This window comes from Grus americana, chromosome 5 (assembly GCF_028858705.1).
Source record: "Grus americana isolate bGruAme1 chromosome 5, bGruAme1.mat, whole genome shotgun sequence".
NCBI classification, from domain to species: domain Eukaryota; kingdom Metazoa; phylum Chordata; class Aves; order Gruiformes; family Gruidae; genus Grus; species Grus americana.
The window spans coordinates 26,249,074-26,267,314 of record NC_072856.1 but is presented as its reverse complement, the minus strand read 5'-3'; the positions used below and the strand labels follow the sequence as shown (position 1 = coordinate 26,267,314).

The following is an 18,241-nucleotide window of genomic DNA, read 5'->3' as shown; positions in this document are numbered from 1 at the left end:
ATTTATTCTCTTTTTACTGTGCTAGTAACACTAGCAGTAACATTAAATTGATGTCACCCTTAATGGCACATGCTTTGGAATGGCATATATCTGAGAGGCAAGGCAAACAGTGAATCACCTGGCTAACACCACTTGTCCTGAGCATGGTCCCATCTGCCCGAATGAATAAATGGTATCATTATATCAAAACCAAGGCAGGAATTGATGGCTCCTGTAGAGAGCAGTTCCTCAAACAACGTTTTTCCTCTGTGAAGAGGAAGGTTGATTTGACACAAATTGTTTTTCTTTGCCGTTCTCCTTGTTCTCAGACCTACCAGAAGTGAAGGTGGCTTGGAAACCAGAAGCTGTGTCAGCACCATCTGTGATGAACTCTATGAGCATAAGATTACTAGAAGCAACTATATCATTAGGTATCTTTGATCCACAGGTCTTGTCCATTAGAACTGCAGAAGACTTGCTGGATCCATCATAAACTTTAACATAATCACCCTGACAGCCTCTGGTTGTCTGCAGCTCAAAGGCTTGAAAGTGCAGGGAAATCTGGAAGAGGAGAGAAAACCAGCCTTTAATATACATGTATGTGACTTCTTTCATGGAGTGTCCTTTAAAACAGACCGAATCCAAGCCGTGGCTAAGCCCGAACTGGAACTGCTTACCCATCCTCGCCTCTCATTCCCTGAGGTTGCAGGGTTCAGATCTAATGGGCCTGTGACTGAATGCTGCCATGCTCAGACTGCTTTGTCTTGATTTTGTAAACCTGAAGCCCAGCGTATGAAGGTTTTCCAAAATCACAACTCTGCAGTTGTCTTTGCCCATACCTGGCTTAAGGACATGAAGAAGAAGTAGAGACTAGTCTGAAATCTCTCTCAAGGAAAAAAAATCTTATCTGGCAACTGGTATGCAGAGAAAGTGCAAAACGCTTAACATAGGAGTAAGTTCAGCCATATTCCAGGACCACTATTAGCCTGTGGTTACCTTTCTGGATCGAGTTCGGATGAGCCAAACACAGTTGGTGTTATCTGAGTAATTCCTTGGGTGGTTGGCAGATCTCAGCGACCCGGATGCTGCATCGAGAATAGTGCTGCAGCGACCTGAGAAAGAAACGTTTGCTTCAGCACCAGGCTTGCAGAAGCTTCCACTCATTTACAATTGCAATCTCTTCAGAAAGGACTAGTCTTGATTAAAATGAATCATGTTGTCCTAATTTTCACGTAATGCGTAAGTGTCTGCATCGAAATGGAAAGTAAAATAGTGCTTGGAAAAAGCATTCGCTTGTATTGATTAGCTCCACAGTTTACCAAGGGATCTCTTACTGCACCTCGATAAAGAGTGTGAGAGGTTTCAATTCACTGCAGTTGGTGACATCGTTTTCCACTGAGATGGGGAAGTCAAGTGATGTTAGAAGAGTCAAGTGCAAGTCTCTGCAATGCTTAAATTCTAAGCTTAGGAGGAGGACTTGAGCTTTCCTCTCTGCAAGGGGCAGTACTTTATTCATCATGTTTTTTTCCCTTTGACTGAATAAAGTTCTCTGATTTTATGGGAGAATTTCTTCTAGCAGAGGTTAAAATTAAAGAGTTAAAAATACATACAAATTTAGAATGCCAGCTTAAACATTTGAAAACTGGATAAGGCATCATGAAACTGTTCCAGTTCAGAGGAGCCTACAACTGCTTTGATTTGGCTCAGGTCTTAAATACAAACTGCAATGAGGAACAGAGATGTCTGGCTCTTTGTGGGGTTTATATTTGTCTCCTGAGCTGTAAGAAACCAAATTACTCCAGTGAAACATACAATGCGGTATGCAGTTAGGCCAGCTGCACAGCAGCCACTTATGCCAATAGTGAATGTGTTTGATTTAATTTGGAAGCAGAAAGCATTTTCTCACTAATCACAATGTGCCTCCAGCTTCACCTTTGCATTCTCTCCCAGAGTAACCCTAATGGGTACCATGAATTTAGGAGAATAGTCTCACGGTCTTTGATGAGAAACTGCTGCCTCTGCAGTGTGCCCAAACATCTCTGTGAAGGATCTGAGTGGAAGATGAAAGGATGGCTTTGAGATACTTACTACAATTGTAAAGTTTGTTAATTTTGGCCACGTCCAAGTTGCTCAGTCCCTGCCTCTGTCCAATATGTACTGATCCATCAGGAATTGGTACAATTGTTGCTTTCCCAGTGGTATTAGTGAATGTGTATCTAAAAAAAAAAAAAAAAAAATTGTTAGGTACAATTACTTCTTTCAGGATTTAATGGCATCCTTTGGAGGGAGAACAAGAATTGCACACGAGTTGTTGTGACTAACAGTGCTGTTCAAATAGATTTGATTAAGACGTCCAGCAGTAAGCAGACTCAATCTCAAGATGCCCTGCTTTGCTCCCCAGTTCAGCTGGGAATGGCACCTCAATGGAAAGCTAAAGGATAATGAATTCATCTCAGAGAGTAAGTGGCTTGTCTGAACTCACTCACAGTGTTTTTGTCAGAAGGGCAAATGGGGAAACTGTTAGTTAGGAGAGAGTTATTATAGAAACTAATTCTAATGTAAGATTTGAGTTCCAACAAAAGCAATGCTATGCTGCTACTTACGGGCCATAGTGCATTACTGAAGAATAGTCATATGGAAGACCCAGGTTATTGGAGTTTTCAAATTTCTTGAAGTCTTGTCTGTCAGCTGTAATATATGATATTGTACTTAGAGTATGCTCCCTATTTACTCCCTTCAGGGAAGAAGGAAGAGCTGGGAACAGTAGGATGTATTTACACCAGTTTCTACATTGAGGAGTTCAAAGGTACTTACCCGGACTGATGTACTCCCACATGATCTTTACATGTTTATCCCTGTCACTTCGAGAATGTTCATGCAAAAAGCCCAGAGCATGGTCCAGTTCATGTTGAATTATTCCTTTCCACATACAGCCTCCTTTCATCACAGAGACAGTCTGTCCACCTCCTACTTTCCCATAGTTGGACCAGCAGCTGAGGGAGGCATTGAACACCAACAGAAGACTTATGGGATTGTTATTGTCAGGCAGGCAAAGGGACAGTACAGAGAACTTTGCTTCACACACGACTCGTGGGAGTGGAAGGAGTCTTTCCTGTCCACTGTGATAGTCAGAGTCCACAGAAGGGCAAAACTGACCAAGGTGTAGGAAGCAACAAAAAGTATAATCATTGCTAAAGCTTCCTGGAAGCCCTTCATTAGTACTGGGGCTCCTGCACTCTGACTTTCTGCACACAGTGACTTTAACTCCCTAGAAATAACTTTTTTACTTTCCAAAATAGTGAACACTCTATCAGAGCTGGAGCTAAGATAAATAGCACTTTCAAGCTAATGGGTGTTGAACAATTCTCTCATAGGTTCTAATTCTGATGTTGACAGCCAACTGTGTGATTCATGATTCAGATATAATGCTGCGTTCCCATGATCTTCATCACTTCAGTGTCTTCGGTGAGTCCCTGATGTAACTGCTGAGTTCTTGCACTACCAAGGTGTCCAAGGAGGGTACCTTGGCACTGTCATAAAACATAAAGTTTCTTCTCTAAATCCATTCCTCTCTCCTCTCTAAAGCCACACAGAATGAGTATTGTGAAGAGTTGAAAACCAGTGTAGAAATAACTTTTTAATTTATAATTCAACTCACCCATCGGCAGATTTAATGTTGAGGTAGTCATGTTCTGTCTTGCGCTTCACAAAATTAATACAAGTCAGTGTTTCAAATTCTGCCATGGCATCATGAATCCCCTTTATGTGGCTTTCCTCTGGAGAAGAAAGAGTTCATTTTGGGGGTCACACAAGGACAATGGCAGGTGCCATTAAAATCTCACAAGTGCTCAGAAACAGGGTAAATGGACAGAAACGTTAGGCTAAGCTCTTTCTTGCTTTTTGCTCAGTACTGAATTTCATTTGACACATATATTCATATATTCATAGCCTAGCACGAGATCCTTTTATACAGATATTTGTCCAAATGGATTTAGGTGGAAGCCATTTTTTTTCTCAACCACTTGTTTTAAAGTATAGTGGTGATTGTTGATGTATCTTCTGATTGGACACTTGGAGACAGCTATGGGAAGCTATTTTGCTAATGAAAAATAGGCCGTTGAAACCACGCTGCAATTGGCATGAACCTTGTAAGGGCAAGGATGCTGGTGGGTACCATTAGAGGGAATGATCATTCTTGTCTCCAAAACATTATGGATGCAAACTTCTCAGGGAAATTTGATCTCTCTTCTTTTTCCTGTTCAGATATTTTTAATTTGCAATTCATCTGGGCTTGCAGAATTGATTTAATTAACTGTTTGTGTGGCCACTAGAAGTGGGTTTCTAACTGAAGCTTATTGGATAAACTCCACTGAAAAAAAAAAAAAATATTGAAATTTACACCCACCATAAGTAGGATCCAAGACATAGGGAACACGAACAATCCCATCGCTGGACTGGGGCCAATTGCAATGGCGACAGTTGATGGCACTGCGACGCCTTTGTGGAACTATGTCACCTTCTTGCAAGAACTGAGAGCTGCCTGTGGTGAGGAAGCAAGGGTGGAAATATCTGAGCCATAGATTGCTGGGTGCTTGCTAAGCACACTTGGAAAAGTGTCACTCTCTACTTGTCCTCCTTTTCTATTTTTCCCTAAGCATCTGCTCCTGGCTAGCATGAGAAATGGACTGTTGGGCTAGATGGACATTATTGGCTTCCCTACCTTTGCTGCTGTGCCCTTAGCCTAAAAAGAGAGGTGGGAAGGGAGGAGTGGGAAGCTCCAGCTCTGTTGGATGGGGTTGGGGCAAGACAGGGAATGAGAGAAAGCAGTTGCAGCAGTGAGAGGGATGCTGTACTTTGGTACTATTTCATCATCCATCATGTGACACTGAATGAATAGCATCAAATATCTGCCCAGGAAGAGTGCTGGGCAAAGGCAAGAGGTGTCAATAAGGAAACCCAAGAGGGCAAGCAAACAAAAAAAGAGGAGTGTTGTCTAGAGAAAACAGTAGGAATGTTTGGTGTCCATTTCTACAGGCAGTAGTAAAGCTTCTTGAATGACCCCTGAAGGGGGAGAAAGACAAGAAAGCTGTGAGAAAGACAAGATGGTGATAAACCAGGGAATGTTTGGAAGAATCAAGGGACAGGCAGTCTGGAGCAGGTAGCATGGAACTGACCATGGCTTATCTACAAATCTGTACTACAAAGCCATATGATGACTGAATGCCAGCGATGGTTGCATTCAAGAAAAAGACAGTTAAATAATAAAGTATCCAAATATCGAAGTTCTCTTTTTATGTCTAAAGAATGACAAAGATGTCCAGAGCTCAAGCTGAAGAAGCTTCCTGGATAGTTCAGTTGCCTCCACACCTGATATCTTCAGTATTGACACGATAGATTTGAGATACCATGGGGCTTCAAGAGACCACACAGTAGTCCCAGTGGCCTGTCTCTGGGCATCATCACCAAAAATTAACAAAGAGAGACCCATTATAAGCAGGGCTTTGCTGGCATTACCTTTGTTAACTTCCAGAATTCTGTTAAAAACAAGTTCGTCCTCGGAGTCTGTCTCTGTAGGTGATGGAGATTCTATGCAGAAATACAAAGGCATCACTTTCTCATTCACAGGGAAAATACGAATCCTGATTTTTAACCTGATGAGTTTCCAGGAGCTCACTTAGATTGGGTCCTAATAACAGCGATGCATGTAAAACTTACAGAGCCTACTTAGGGACTGGCATGGTGTTCAGTGATGTAGATATTTGCTCAGTGACACAATCTTGTGAACCTCCCAGCTGTGGTTATTTTGGCATTAATGCAGACCCAAGAGCCATTCTCTTTCAATCTTTCACTCTCTCCTTTTGGTTTTTTTTTTTTTTTCTTTTCCTCCCCCTAGCCATCACATTTTGAAGCCTGGATCTTTGGCTCTTGTAAGTCTGTATTGTCCTGCTCAAGTGGCCAGCTGGCTGCATGGCTCCCTTTGTGCAACTCAGCACAGTTTTCCTTCTGCGTGCGCAGGTCACGCTTAACCCCCCCAACATAACACACCAGGAGCAAAAAAGGATGGAGAGCAGTCCTGCTGCCTGCTGAAAAACCCTTGAAAACAATGACATTGGAACTACATTCCTACTCCATGGGTCGGAGCGATGTCCCCAGCTAAGCCCAGCATCAGGGACTCCTAGGCCTTACAAGTAGAAATCAGCCAACTCTGAGCATTATACAGTAAGTCTTGACATCAATAAAAAGCACAAGCACATGGTCTCTGTGCTTTCTGTAACCTTTGGAAGTGACTTAAGCGAGGACATTATCTAAGCAGAGCTATTTTTAGCAAAAGTAACAGCTGAGGTTTTTAGCAATGCCAAGCAACTGGCCAAAACCAAGAGACTCTGCTTTACATGAAGTATTATGGTGAGTGCATTCACTTAAAATTTCTTCCTTAAGATTAGTTTGTGTTAAACGTGTTATTTTCTGGAGTAACTGGGTAGTTAACAATCAGTATATCCTATCAAACACTTATATTTAGATGGAATAATACATACCGTATATATCCTCTTGTGTGGTAACCTGCAAGAATGATACATTAGTGTTATCTCACACTTTATGTAATAACATAAATATTAAATAATATAACATGCGAAGGATCAAAAGTCCCCAGGCTACCACTGAAAGTGTCTTTCACCAGTGCAGTCTTGAGCTTTTATATACTGTGCCATATGTAAAGAAGCACCATGGTGTGCTGGATATTCTTCTTTGATATCTTGGCAAATATGGATATCATAAAGGGAATCAGCGTAGGAGACTTGGGAAATGCAATTTGAAGTGTGGAGTGAGTTTTAGATCTTCTACCTTTTTTTATGTCCCTGCTAGTAGGAGTGCAAGGTTGATGAAATCGCCAGTGAAGTCCTCCCAGTATCACCTCTGAAGACGGCAGTGAAAGGCCATGGTATGCACTGCTTCTAGGGAACTGTGGGGCTGGTACCCCGCTGTGGGGATCATGTCCATAGCAAACCAGATTGTCATACTTCCCTTGCCTTGTATAAATAAAAACTGAATTTGAGTTTTCTCTATGACCCCAGAGAAGGCAAAAGCTTCCTGGGATGTGGGCTATATCTAGGAATTGTGGAACAGTAAATGGAATAGGGATGGAAACTCCTCACTCTGTTACACTGTTGAGCTGAGAAGACTTTCCTGCACAGATGGAGTTACGGGTGGAGTACATGAGTCTTGACCTCGCTTTCCACAATGCTGAACCCCAAAGTGATTAAAAGAGCTGATTTAGCTGTCCTTACCTCAGTAGGTTCTGTTGCTGCAAAAAGAAAGGAAAAAAAAAACAACCCAAAGGGGCAAATTAGATTCTGACTGTAACTTAACAGCGTTAGACAAACAGCTATGAAAATTCCTAGTAGATCATGCTGAGGGACAGAATGCTGGTCATTTACCATCTAAGAATCAGCAAAGCATTTTATCAGCTTCAGTGTGGAAAATGACAAAGGAAAGGAGGGACAAAAATATGGTTTTGTCCCTAGATTTCACTGCAAGAGGTGCAGGCTAACCAGCTCAACAATCCTCTCTTGTTTCACAGTGTCAAAGAGTAAAGTTATAAAATGGGATGAAGGCTATAATTTAGCATGGGGCAAATAACCTCAGCTTCAATATGTACCTGACAGCATCTTGGAACCATTCTGAGTCCTAAGGTGTATTTCTGGTGTGACATCTTTTGATTTCTATCAAATGTCAGTTTCTAGATACAAACATGGAAATGAAAATCTGAGCCGATATATAAATTTCTGAGCAGCAGCTTGTATCATAAAAGTTTAGAGGTTGGAAAGACCTCCAGAGGTCATCAAGTTTGTCTTCTTTCCCTAAGGCAGAAACAATTTTATCTATGTTATTCCTGACCACAGTTTGTTTGACCTGTTCTTAAGTATGATGGATATGCCACAAGCCTTTCTGGCAAACTCTTCTAGTTTGCCAATAATTGCACTCTTCCTTGTCAATATAGAAAGACATTACTTTTTTTCCTATCCAACACTGACATAGAGAACACTTACACAAATAGTTCTTATTTCTAAGCCTATCCATGTTCCTTGTCTTTTTTGCCAGGTTTTTTTTCAATAGAAGATGTCACACCTGTCCCTTTTCACAGTGGTTACTGCCCAAACGTACTGAGGGGACTTCCTCCTATTCAGAATCTATCCAGAACCTGCAACAGAATTGCTTTTATTGAACCAAAAAGGCTTCAGTCTGTCTTCCCAAGCTGTTACTTCAGTTACATGGCAATGGAATTCCATGTAATGATGGTGGTTTATTATAGAAAAGTTCATTATAGAAAAGTTCAGTCAGTTCCCACCAGCTGCATCAGAGATCCATGGCATCTGAAAAAATTCTGCAGGGAAGCACATTTTTGAGACGGGTTGGCTAGATTCAGAATTCATGCACCCAGGAGGCACTAGATTAACTGAGTAGTCAAAATCAGTGGAAATTAGGCTCCAGATTCCTAAGCACGCAAAGCCTGCAACCCCTTTTTTAAAACCCAAATGAGACATCACAGAAGGCATCTGCCATGTCCTTGATCAAATGAACATCTGGTGTGATACAGGTTTCAAAATGATACAGTTCACATTTTCCCTGCACTGTAAACACTGAAAGATATCTCAAAAGGCACAAAAGCAGTAACAATGGCAAATTAAAACTCATTGTATGCATTTGTCCCAGTAACCCTGCAACTTTGAGTCCTGGCAACTGACTACTTTGAACTCCAGCAAGCATCCCCCTTGGCCGGCTCCAAATATACTGAGCAATAATTTTACAAGTCCCTTTGCTTCCGTGCCGTAAATGACAGCTCAAAAGAAGAAATGGTCAGTTTTCATTAGCCGCTTACTTGCTCCGACTATGCCAAGCAAATTTTTCCAAGGCCTCTTCCTCTCACCCCCAACCTGGCAGTTTCTTGCTGTAGTTAAAGTCTACCTACAGATTTATTTCCATTGACCTTCTCTGGAGATCTGCAATTACCTCCGTCTATTTTGTGAGTTGACAAAAGCTGTTCAGCTAAACCCATACTGTTTGGGTTTTATCCCAGCACAAAGCAAAGCTTTCTCTGATGCCTGACATCCCTTTTTCTTACTGCTGCACCAAGGTAGGCAAGGAGGCAAATGAGTAGCAGTATTTTTGTAACACTCAACTTAATGGAAAGGTATCAAAATGTCTTATCAAAATTTTATTTTCAAGCCTGTGAAAGCACATCTAAATTAACCTAACAAACCATACCCCCAAAGTATGTGTAAAGCACATCTGTGTGAAAACAAATCTGCATTCAGCCTGATAACAAATTAGGAAACATGGTGTTACTCAAAAGGCCTGAGAGTCAGTGCTTTCGCATGCTCTAAAGCCAAGTCACTCACGCACCAACTAAGTGTGTGACACACAGTCACGAATTAACAGTTATCTTTAAAATACAGTATAAATCCTACTTACTTGTTGTGCTGTTTCCATAGTTCTCCTGCAAAACCAATACGTAAAAGGCATTATTCTTCCATAGCTCACAAATGCAGCAACAATAGCATCAAAATCAGGCCAAAGGGAGGAACTAAATTATTAGATTGGCTTTATATATTATTATATTACTAATATTTTTCTTGCAGGAAATTTATCAAAATGGGTCTCCGCAGCTTCACTCCGGGAGGAACAGGTGAATTGGAAGATGGAGCACGGTTGCATGGAACTGCTCTCACCTGAATAGGGAAGCCCAGAGCAGCGTGAAGGAGAAATGCAGAGAAGACTAGGAACATCTTCAGATCCATTCTCCAGACCTGACAAACCACCAGTGCGTGTCCTTATCTCTGCCCCTTCAGGAGCGCTGCGGCTAGATATACCAGCAGAGCCTGCTCTGCCAGGGCTGAAAAAAACCTGCACCAGCCAATGGGGATCCTAGCAGGAAGCGAACTTCTTTTGCGGCCTCGACAGCCAGTTTAGCCTCTGGGCATCTCCTGGTGCTGTGCTGTTGCTGTCACCGTGATCTATAGCATCCCTTGTCTTCATACTGTCATTCATGTCACCCTCTGGAGCTGGATCAGCGCTGCCATGCACTTCCTCTGTTTCTTGGAGGATCTTCCCCTAAGTGCTCAGTTTGACTGATACCACCTAGGAAGCCCTTGTTCCTGGATAACTTTCCAGAGTATAGTATTGTTGGGATTTCAGATGGTAGGTGGCTTTTTTCTGTATGTCACAGAAAGTACAGAAGGCCATGGCAGTATTGTGTTGCTCTGGAAAATATAGCACATCACTATTCCGTGAGGTCATATCTGTGTCTTCCTGAGAAGATATGCTTCATCTTCTCAGCTTATGGCTCTATAAGCAGAATTTTTGTTTCCTCCTCTGTGTTTCCTTATGTTTCATAACATCAGGAACATTTCCTGTGCTCCACAATTTTTGGCAGCCTGACAGTTGTAGGTGCCTTCATGAGCTTTGTGGCCAGCAGTCAGAGAGGGGAAAAAAGATAGTAGCGGCATAAGCAGCACTTAGTCATTTTAAGAATGATTAACAGATCTGCTGCTTCCTGGAGTGCACTTGTCCAGCAGTGGATGTAGGAAGCACTGAGCAGACCTGGCCAGAAGTGAGTGTAGGAGGAAAACCAGCAACCACTGAGCCTCTTGTCGCAGCAACCTCTTGTTGCAACCTCTTCTCACAGCAAATCTCTGCTTCGTGAACCGTTTGCTGAAGGTGCTGTAGCTGGGGAACTGTCTGGTCTCTGGTACACACTTGTTTTGTGTCAGAGTACTTTTTCCATGCACAGAGAGGGAAGCTGGATTGTAGAATGTACAGATTCTGACTCTAGACCATGCCAGTGCTCCGGTACCCTCAGTGTAAGTTTTAAATCCACTCACATTGTTATTCCTTCTTTCTGTGTCAAATAAGATGTTCTAGCAGTTACCCATGTTGGTGAATGAATCAAGCAGCAGCAGAGAGGGCTTTCCGCCTACTTGTCTCCAAATCACACCCAGCCAAGGCTAGGAGTTACATGGAAATGTAATCTGAATTGCATCAGTGGGGATTACTCTTTATTTTAGTGGAGGAAAGTTCACAGTCACACACAGGTGACTATTTTAGGAAAGTCTGTACTGACAAAGTCCAGGGATAAACTTTCATTACCCCACAGGGAGGCAGCATAGGGGAATACTTTTCCCCTTCTGTCCCTGCAATCTGGCTGAAGTCAGGTATGCCCTAGGCACCAGATAGTAAAAAGCAGGGTAGCACATGGTCCTTGTGACCAGGAGAGAACAAAGATCAAGCAGGCATTGTCAGCATGCTAATCCTACTGACAAAGGCAGTTGATGTGTCCCCTGTGCGCATATAAACGTTTACACTAAGCAATGCTAAGTGCCTTTCTTCATATTTGTGTTTCATAGGGATGAAAATCTTCCTTGTCCTGAAGCAAAGTTGTGGAGCTCTGGTCTGCAGTCCTAGATTAATTCTCCACGTTTCTCACTCAATACAAGGGCAAAAAAAAAAGTCCGTGATGCCAGATGCCTTGGTATGCCAAGACCATACAAAAAAGACACTGCAGAATGGGGCAGTGCTTCCATTAGAGTTTAAGGGAAAAAAGGAAAGGTCAGACTGCTTTCAGGGAAAACTAGTCCAGGAGGAAAAGGAGGGATCAGAGATAGTGAGGCAATAAAACAAAGTTAAAAAGCAAGTTAGGAAGGTTGGTAACCTTAGCATCTTTGTAGCATGTTATTGGGAAAATATTACAGCCTCCTGAGTGAATGATTAACTGCTTGCATTCACGAAAGAGTGAGTGAACTGGGCTGGCAAAAAGGATGCTGCACATTTTATGCTGGATATGCTAATATGCTGACACATTAAGCAGTTCATCAGACAGATTGCTGCATGCCACCTTTTCCATACGCTGACACTAGTGATCATAGAATCATAGAATCGTTTAGGTTGGAAAAGACCTTTAAGATCATCAAGTCCAATCGTTAACCTAGCCCTGCCAACTCTACCACTAAACCATGTTCCTAAGGATCACATCTACATGTCTTTGAAATACCTCTACGGACAGTGACTCAACCACTTCCCTGGGCAGCCTGTTCCAATGATTGACAACCCTTTCGGTGAAGATATTTTTTCCTAATATCCAAGCTAAACCTCCCCTGGTGCAACTTGAGGCCGTTTCCTTTTGTCCTATCACTTGTTACTTGGGAGAAGAGACCAACACCCACCTGGCTGCAACCTCCTTTGAGGGAGATGTAGAGAGCGAGAAGGTCTCCCCTCAGCCTCCTTTTCTCCAGGCTAAACAACCCCCGTTCCCTCAGCCGCTCCTCATAAGCCTTGTGCTCCAGACCCTTCACCAGCTTCATTGCCCTTCTCTGGACATGCTCCAGCACCTCAATGTCTTTCTTGTAGATGACGGGAGAGATTGCTGTTATGATCGAGAATGTGGCTGTAAAAGGTACAGCAGGCTAAGTATGCACAACAGAGCGAGGGGGAGTGCTAACACTCATGTCTGCTGCCCCTCCTGAAGATCCTATTAGCTTTGGTTTGTGCCTGATATTTGGAGTCAATATTTGGCTGTTTTCCTAAGTGTGGTGTTCATGGGGGAGTGCTGTTTTCACTAATCAAAGCATTACCTGATTTTTTCAGATATTGCAAAAATAGGACATGGTTTTACCAGATGCAGTAAAGCTGGTACCTCTAGCAGAAAAAGTGCCACAGAAATTGTCTTGAACCTTTAGGAACCAAAGTAGGGCTTAGCAAGGAGAAGCTGTCTTTGCATGTATAGAAAAGCATATGGGAAATTTTGTCAGACTCGAGTTCTCCTGTCTGTATATCCCAGTTTCTGGTGGACAGTAGGGACCACACAGATTTTACAGATGTGAACAATGATTGATAGGTGTCCAAAACCAATAACAAAATGTCAAGAATTAATTGGACAGTGTCATAGTCTGCAAGAAGTCTGTCAGCAAAAAAAGCACTGCTCCTGAAAAGACCACTACAAAACTTGGATTTATGCCTGAGGACATACGTTGATTTGCAGAGACCTGTATGCATAACCAAGAAAAGACTTTACAGACATACCAATGAAAAAATGTGTTTTCTCTTCTGTTGCATATGGGAGCTCACTGTAACATATACATAGCCAAAATCAAAACAACAGATGTATAAAAGTTACAACACTTCTGTAGATATCTTTCAGATTTTGCTCAGTCGTGTGTCATTTAGTCATACGTGTTGTACAATTATTATTCTCTTTGGAGTGTTTCATTCTAAGCAGCTCCCAAAATATAATGTAAACCATCAAAACCTAGTTACAAAAAAGAAATAAAGTGTCTATTATGGCTAACTACTAATCTCTATAACTACTAGCTACTAATTGCTGTGAAGTAAAATGCAGGGAAAAAATAACTCCAGGAAATAAGAAAATAGACACATTTATGTTGAACAGCTTATGGAAGTTATGTGGTAGCTACCATACCCGATTCATGGTAAGATATTAACAAATCTTGAAGGTTTAAAATCATCTGGCTTTGCCAAAACCAACCATTGAAGCCATGGTATGGTCCACAACGCATAATTGAAACTGCAGTGGATTGGCATCGCATAAACACCACACAATCACATTTACAGTCTGGGGTAAATGACAAGTCTGAACAAGGAATATATTATTTGAGAGAGAACTGCTCAATATAATTTCTCAGGAATGTCTGCTTTGTGGGGCATTTTGGTATTTTGGCTCACTTTCATTTGGAAGAGGAATCCTGGTTTCAGCTCAGCTCCGAGCTCGTTCATTCTGAACCCCAGTCCTCTGGCCAGGAAGTCTGCTCCCGTGCACTGCTTCCAGCTCAGTGCTTTTTAGTCTCCCTCTCGTGAATTCCAGGTGTCGCAACACTCTATCACACAAAGTTTGCTTCCTTTTCTGTAGTGTCTTTATTATCAGATACTTTTCAGGTATAAATCAATCCTCACACAAGCTTTTTCTATGCTGGCCTAAAGGACTTTCAACCTTTTAGTCTTTCTTATAATTCAACTCGTCTTGGTTCTACAATCCCATTTTAATTCCTTCCAAATTGGCCATACCTTTTTGGCAATGCAGTGATTAGGAGTGGATAATTTCAGCTGAATTTCTGTCAGCCAGTATTGCACTTTGCTGGTTGAGACTATTATTGAAGCCCTGGCAGCTTCTGAGGGTTTCATCGGTAACCAGCGTAGGCTTCAAGTCACTGTATAGAAGACTGACAGGTGTCATAAAAGACGACTCTAGATAAGGCAAAGAGCAGTTAGAAGCTGTTTTCCCACACCCGAAAGCATACTTGTTGAATCAATAGATTTACTTGTCCGTCATGTCCCTCTCCATACTTCTTTTTTGGATTCTACCTCCCAGAGAAGACCTGGAGTTGCTCAACATGATTCCTACTGCACTTTCTGTTGTGCTTCCAGTTTCTGAGGGCCTCCTGAGGGATTCCCATGTCCTTGCTAACACCATCTGTAGCAATGAATCTGAATGGTCTGCAGATTTCTTAGCAGAGCACTTACACATCCTCCACGTTATTAATGACTTGCTCCAACCATAGTCCTAACCCTGGAAGTGTTTCTGTGAGAGAACTCAAACCTAAATGATGAACATTGGCTTGCTATTGATTAGTCACTTTTCTGTTCAAAGAACGAAACCTAAAAACATTTATCTTCAGTCTGTCATCAGAAGAAGAGGATAAATGAAGAAAAAGATTTTTTTTTGGTGATGGATTGTTCTTTACAAAAGAAAAATATGCAGTTAGCAAAAAAACCCCAAACCCACCCCCCAAAAAACACCCCCTAAAACAAAACCAAACAAAAAACTATCCCATTAAAGAAACAAATCTGAACAGTCAAAACATTATAACTTCTGAAATAAATGTTGAAACAAAATTTATTTTCATTTCAAAATCAAATTTCAAGGCCAAATTTAGTGAAATATAATTTAGCAATTAAACTAGCATTTGCAGTGACGTATGATCTAATGATTATTTGGATTGAGGGAGGGGAACGGGAACGGAGGTGATGAAACTGGAACTTTAATTTGGACAACTCTAGTAATGAACTTCTGATTGTCTTGAAAAAACACAACAAATTCCTTTCTTTTATCAGGAGAAGCCATCTGATTTGTCTGCTGCCCTTAGGTGAAGAATGGACGGATCAAAGGTTTTACATGATGTTTCCAACCTGCAGAACAATGTGATGCTGATTGCGAAGGAATCCATGTGATGGGGTAAGGTGCGAGCTGCTGGAGCGGTGCCTGGGGTTATCTCTGGTCTCTCTGCCCTCTGAAGGGAGACATGCCATCACACCGGGCTGCCCCGGCTGCACACGTATAGCGCCGGGGAGGTCTCCTGTCTGCATCTCCTTGTGACGGATTGTGCAATGCCAGCCAGCTCCCCCGCTTGGTTTCAGCTTCTGTGAGAAAGGGTCTCTCCTCTTACTGACGGGTAGCTTTTGGTCACATTAACCGTGCGGTGAAAGTTACCCTTTGTGAACGCTTGTTTGGTGATTTAACTAAGGGAATCGAAACATCGTCTCCTGTCTGCTTCTCAGGTGAATGCATGGGAGCCGACTGTGTGTGCTGTAAGCTAAAAGCACCGCATCTCTGCCTTTACGGTACACAGATCTGCCTGATGAAGAGTCCATTGGTAATCCTAGTCCTTGTCTCTCACCCTGGAACAAATACGCTCCCGTACACTACCATCACCATCAGCTAGCCACACTTCACTTCTTTTTTTTTTTCCTTTGTACCTGATCAGAAGGCTGCCTGTGCTGCCTATCTCAATACCTTTGCTTGTTATTCACTTACTGGCTTCCCAACTGTCCTCTCTGCAGGATTTCTGAATATTTCAATGGGAGTCTCGAGAAGACCGTTTCAGTCTTACTGTGTTTTTCTGAATGCCAGTTCCCTGCGCAATGTGAATTATGTCTCGCCGTGAATTACACCCATTTACCAGGTTAGCGTATGGCTTTGCTTCCTCTTCTGGGAGGATAATTTGTAGCTCCTCTCATGCCTCCTGGGCAGGTGAGTTTGGACACCTGCCCCTGCTACTTCTGACTTTATCTGGATCCACAGAAAAGTACTTTAGGAAAAGTTAAAGCATAGCCCTTGCAGCCCCTGTCTTGTTTTGAGAGAGCTGCTACCGGGCAGACAGTAGTGACTAAATACTGACATTGGAAAGATCGCCTGATAATAAACTTTAAACCACTAAATAACAAATAATCTCTTTGTTGCTCCCGTAGTCTTTTGCCAAAGAGAACATTTGTCTCCAGAGAAGAAACCATTGATCTTTGACAGCTTTGGCCAGCGTAACCGATGCAGCGTGGGTTCCCGGACACAGCAGGACAGCCAGAAAGTTTGTTTTCCTCGTTGTCTGTTGTGAGCAAGTTGGCAAAACCCGGTGGGTCTCCAACAGCCAAACTGGGGGGCACGGTCTGCCCTGAGGGCCAGGGGGTCCAGACAGGAGCAGCGGGACCTGCCACCCCATCGGGTCGGGCAGAGTTGCTGCAGCAGAGCTGGGGATGACCCAGCGAGTGACCGTGCTGTCGGGTTTGCCGCGGGGGAGGCTGGAGGAGCACTGGCAGAGCTGCAGTGGGTAGGGGGAGAAGGGTGCGAGCCCAATGGCTTCCCTGCCCCGCGCTGGCAGAGAGTCCCTGGGGCGGTTTGCGCAGCGCAGCCTCAGCCTGGGCTAACTGCCCCTGTCACCTCTCGTTGTTGCAGTTTAGCTTTTACAAGGAAATAATTCACATTTTAAAAATCTACAACTACAACTCAAGATTTAACGGTGCCATCTGTCACAGGAAAAACCCCCTTCATCATATTTCAGTTTCTGAGGGCTGCCTGTTCCTCAAGGAGCAGACGATTGCCTCTTTCTTTGTGCCATGCTAGGGCTCCTGCTATCAGCACGTACAAATGCACCATAAATCGTTACGGATTTGCCCTTCCAGCACTCCCATCTGGAAAGGAAATAAGATTTTTTTCCCCATTTCACAGCAGGAGGAGCTGAATGTGCACACACACGCGTGCACCCCTCTCCCCCTCCCACCACTGATTTGCTCCAGGTCACCCAGGAATTGCAGAATTTTCTACCACGGGGCCTGGACGGATCCCGGAGGAGGTGGGTAACAGTCCAGTGCCTTCACCATTCCCTTGGGGAAGAAGGGACCTAACAGGCAACAGAGGATGGCTGCTACCCAAACCGTGAGCAATCTATCCGTGATGGTTCCCAGGGGAGCTGTGGCTACATTAACCTTGGCTTACAGCTGTGATTACATTAAAGAAAAAGCTTCCAATGGGGCTTCTGTTCTCTACTCAGCTGCCGTGACTCTGCCATTAGTTATTGAACACATTAAAGGGACATTGCCACATTACCTATGATTACCATTTTTCAAGCACTTACCAGTGTTCTCTCTGTTGCTCGATGAACACATCCCTCTCCTTAGAGAACTTGTAGCTGAAATAAATTAGAGAGTCTACCTTGAGATATTCTGCTGGAGAGAAAAGCCTAGCTATGTTTTCATATTTCATTTATTTAGATTTATGCAATTAGCTGATAGAAGCGTGCATGGCCAAACTTTAATCTAGGAGTTTTCAAGTCCAGCCTTTTGGCTTCAGATTCGTCTTTGCTGTAGTTTCAATTCTTCTCAGTGGACTCAGCTTTGGCTGTCAGTTCACAGACTTGTATGCAGGAAAACCATTTATTTGTACTGGAAGATTTGAACTGCAGCTCTGTTTTCTTACAGGGATGGTTCTGTTGTGGATCTGCAAATGCTACAGTGTGAGTTCAGCAATAAATCAAGGTCAAGGCACTCTGAGAAAGCTTCTACTGAGAGGTCTGCTCCCATCCTTTACATATGTATCTGCCTTCTATCTCTAATGAGGAATGTCATAAACAGGATCTGTGAGGATGTTTGTATTCCTCCTTTAAATAAGTAAATTCTTTTTTCAGGAAATTGAAGAAGTAGGTGATGTGGAATATTCAAAGTGCTTGGTTTCTGCAAAGGAGAGGAGGGTGGAGTATTTATCACTTTCTTTATTCTGATAATCTTTTCTGATCTTTCTGATCTGGAAGAGAGAGAGGCCCGTGTGTTACTCATTTTGGACAATCATAAAAAGGAGAAGAGAATGCAGAATTCATCTCTCCAAGAATTTATGAGGGCCATAGAGGCAGTCTCTGTGGCCTGCCATTAGATGAATTATGGCTCTACCCCCGGACCATTGCAATTCTGGTATCTTGAGGTCTGACGAAGA

General features: G+C 42.8%; 1 protein-coding gene across 1 annotated transcript; it reads right to left on the bottom strand.

The window, feature by feature from the left end:
* Positions 1–228: 228 nt before the first annotated feature.
* LOC129206735 (astacin-like metalloendopeptidase) lies at positions 229–9,776 on the bottom strand. The gene is made up of 12 exons (XM_054826492.1): positions 9,708–9,776; positions 9,451–9,475; positions 7,266–7,282; positions 6,516–6,540; positions 5,494–5,565; positions 4,385–4,519; positions 3,638–3,755; positions 2,794–2,972; positions 2,583–2,667; positions 2,068–2,195; positions 976–1,091; positions 229–540 (listed from the first exon to the last, which is right to left on the bottom strand). The coding sequence occupies exons 1-12, from the start codon at positions 9,774–9,776 to the stop codon at positions 229–231; spliced, it is 1,281 nt and encodes a 426-aa protein (XP_054682467.1).
* Between the last annotated feature and the right edge of the window lie 8,465 nt (positions 9,777–18,241).

Excerpts from the sequence above, each read along its gene's own strand:
- LOC129206735 (XM_054826492.1), bottom strand. The coding sequence starts at position 9,776 with ATGGATCTGAAGATGTTCCTAGTCTTCTCTGCATTTCTCCTTCACGCT. Across the intron at positions 9,476-9,707 it reads CTCTGGGCTTCCCTATTCAG|GAGAACTATGGAAACAGCAC; the intron begins GTGAGAGCAGTT and ends TTGGTTTTGCAG. Across the intron at positions 2,668-2,793 it reads GTGGGAGTACATCAGTCCGG|CTGACAGACAAGACTTCAAG; the intron begins GTAAGTACCTTT and ends CATATATTACAG.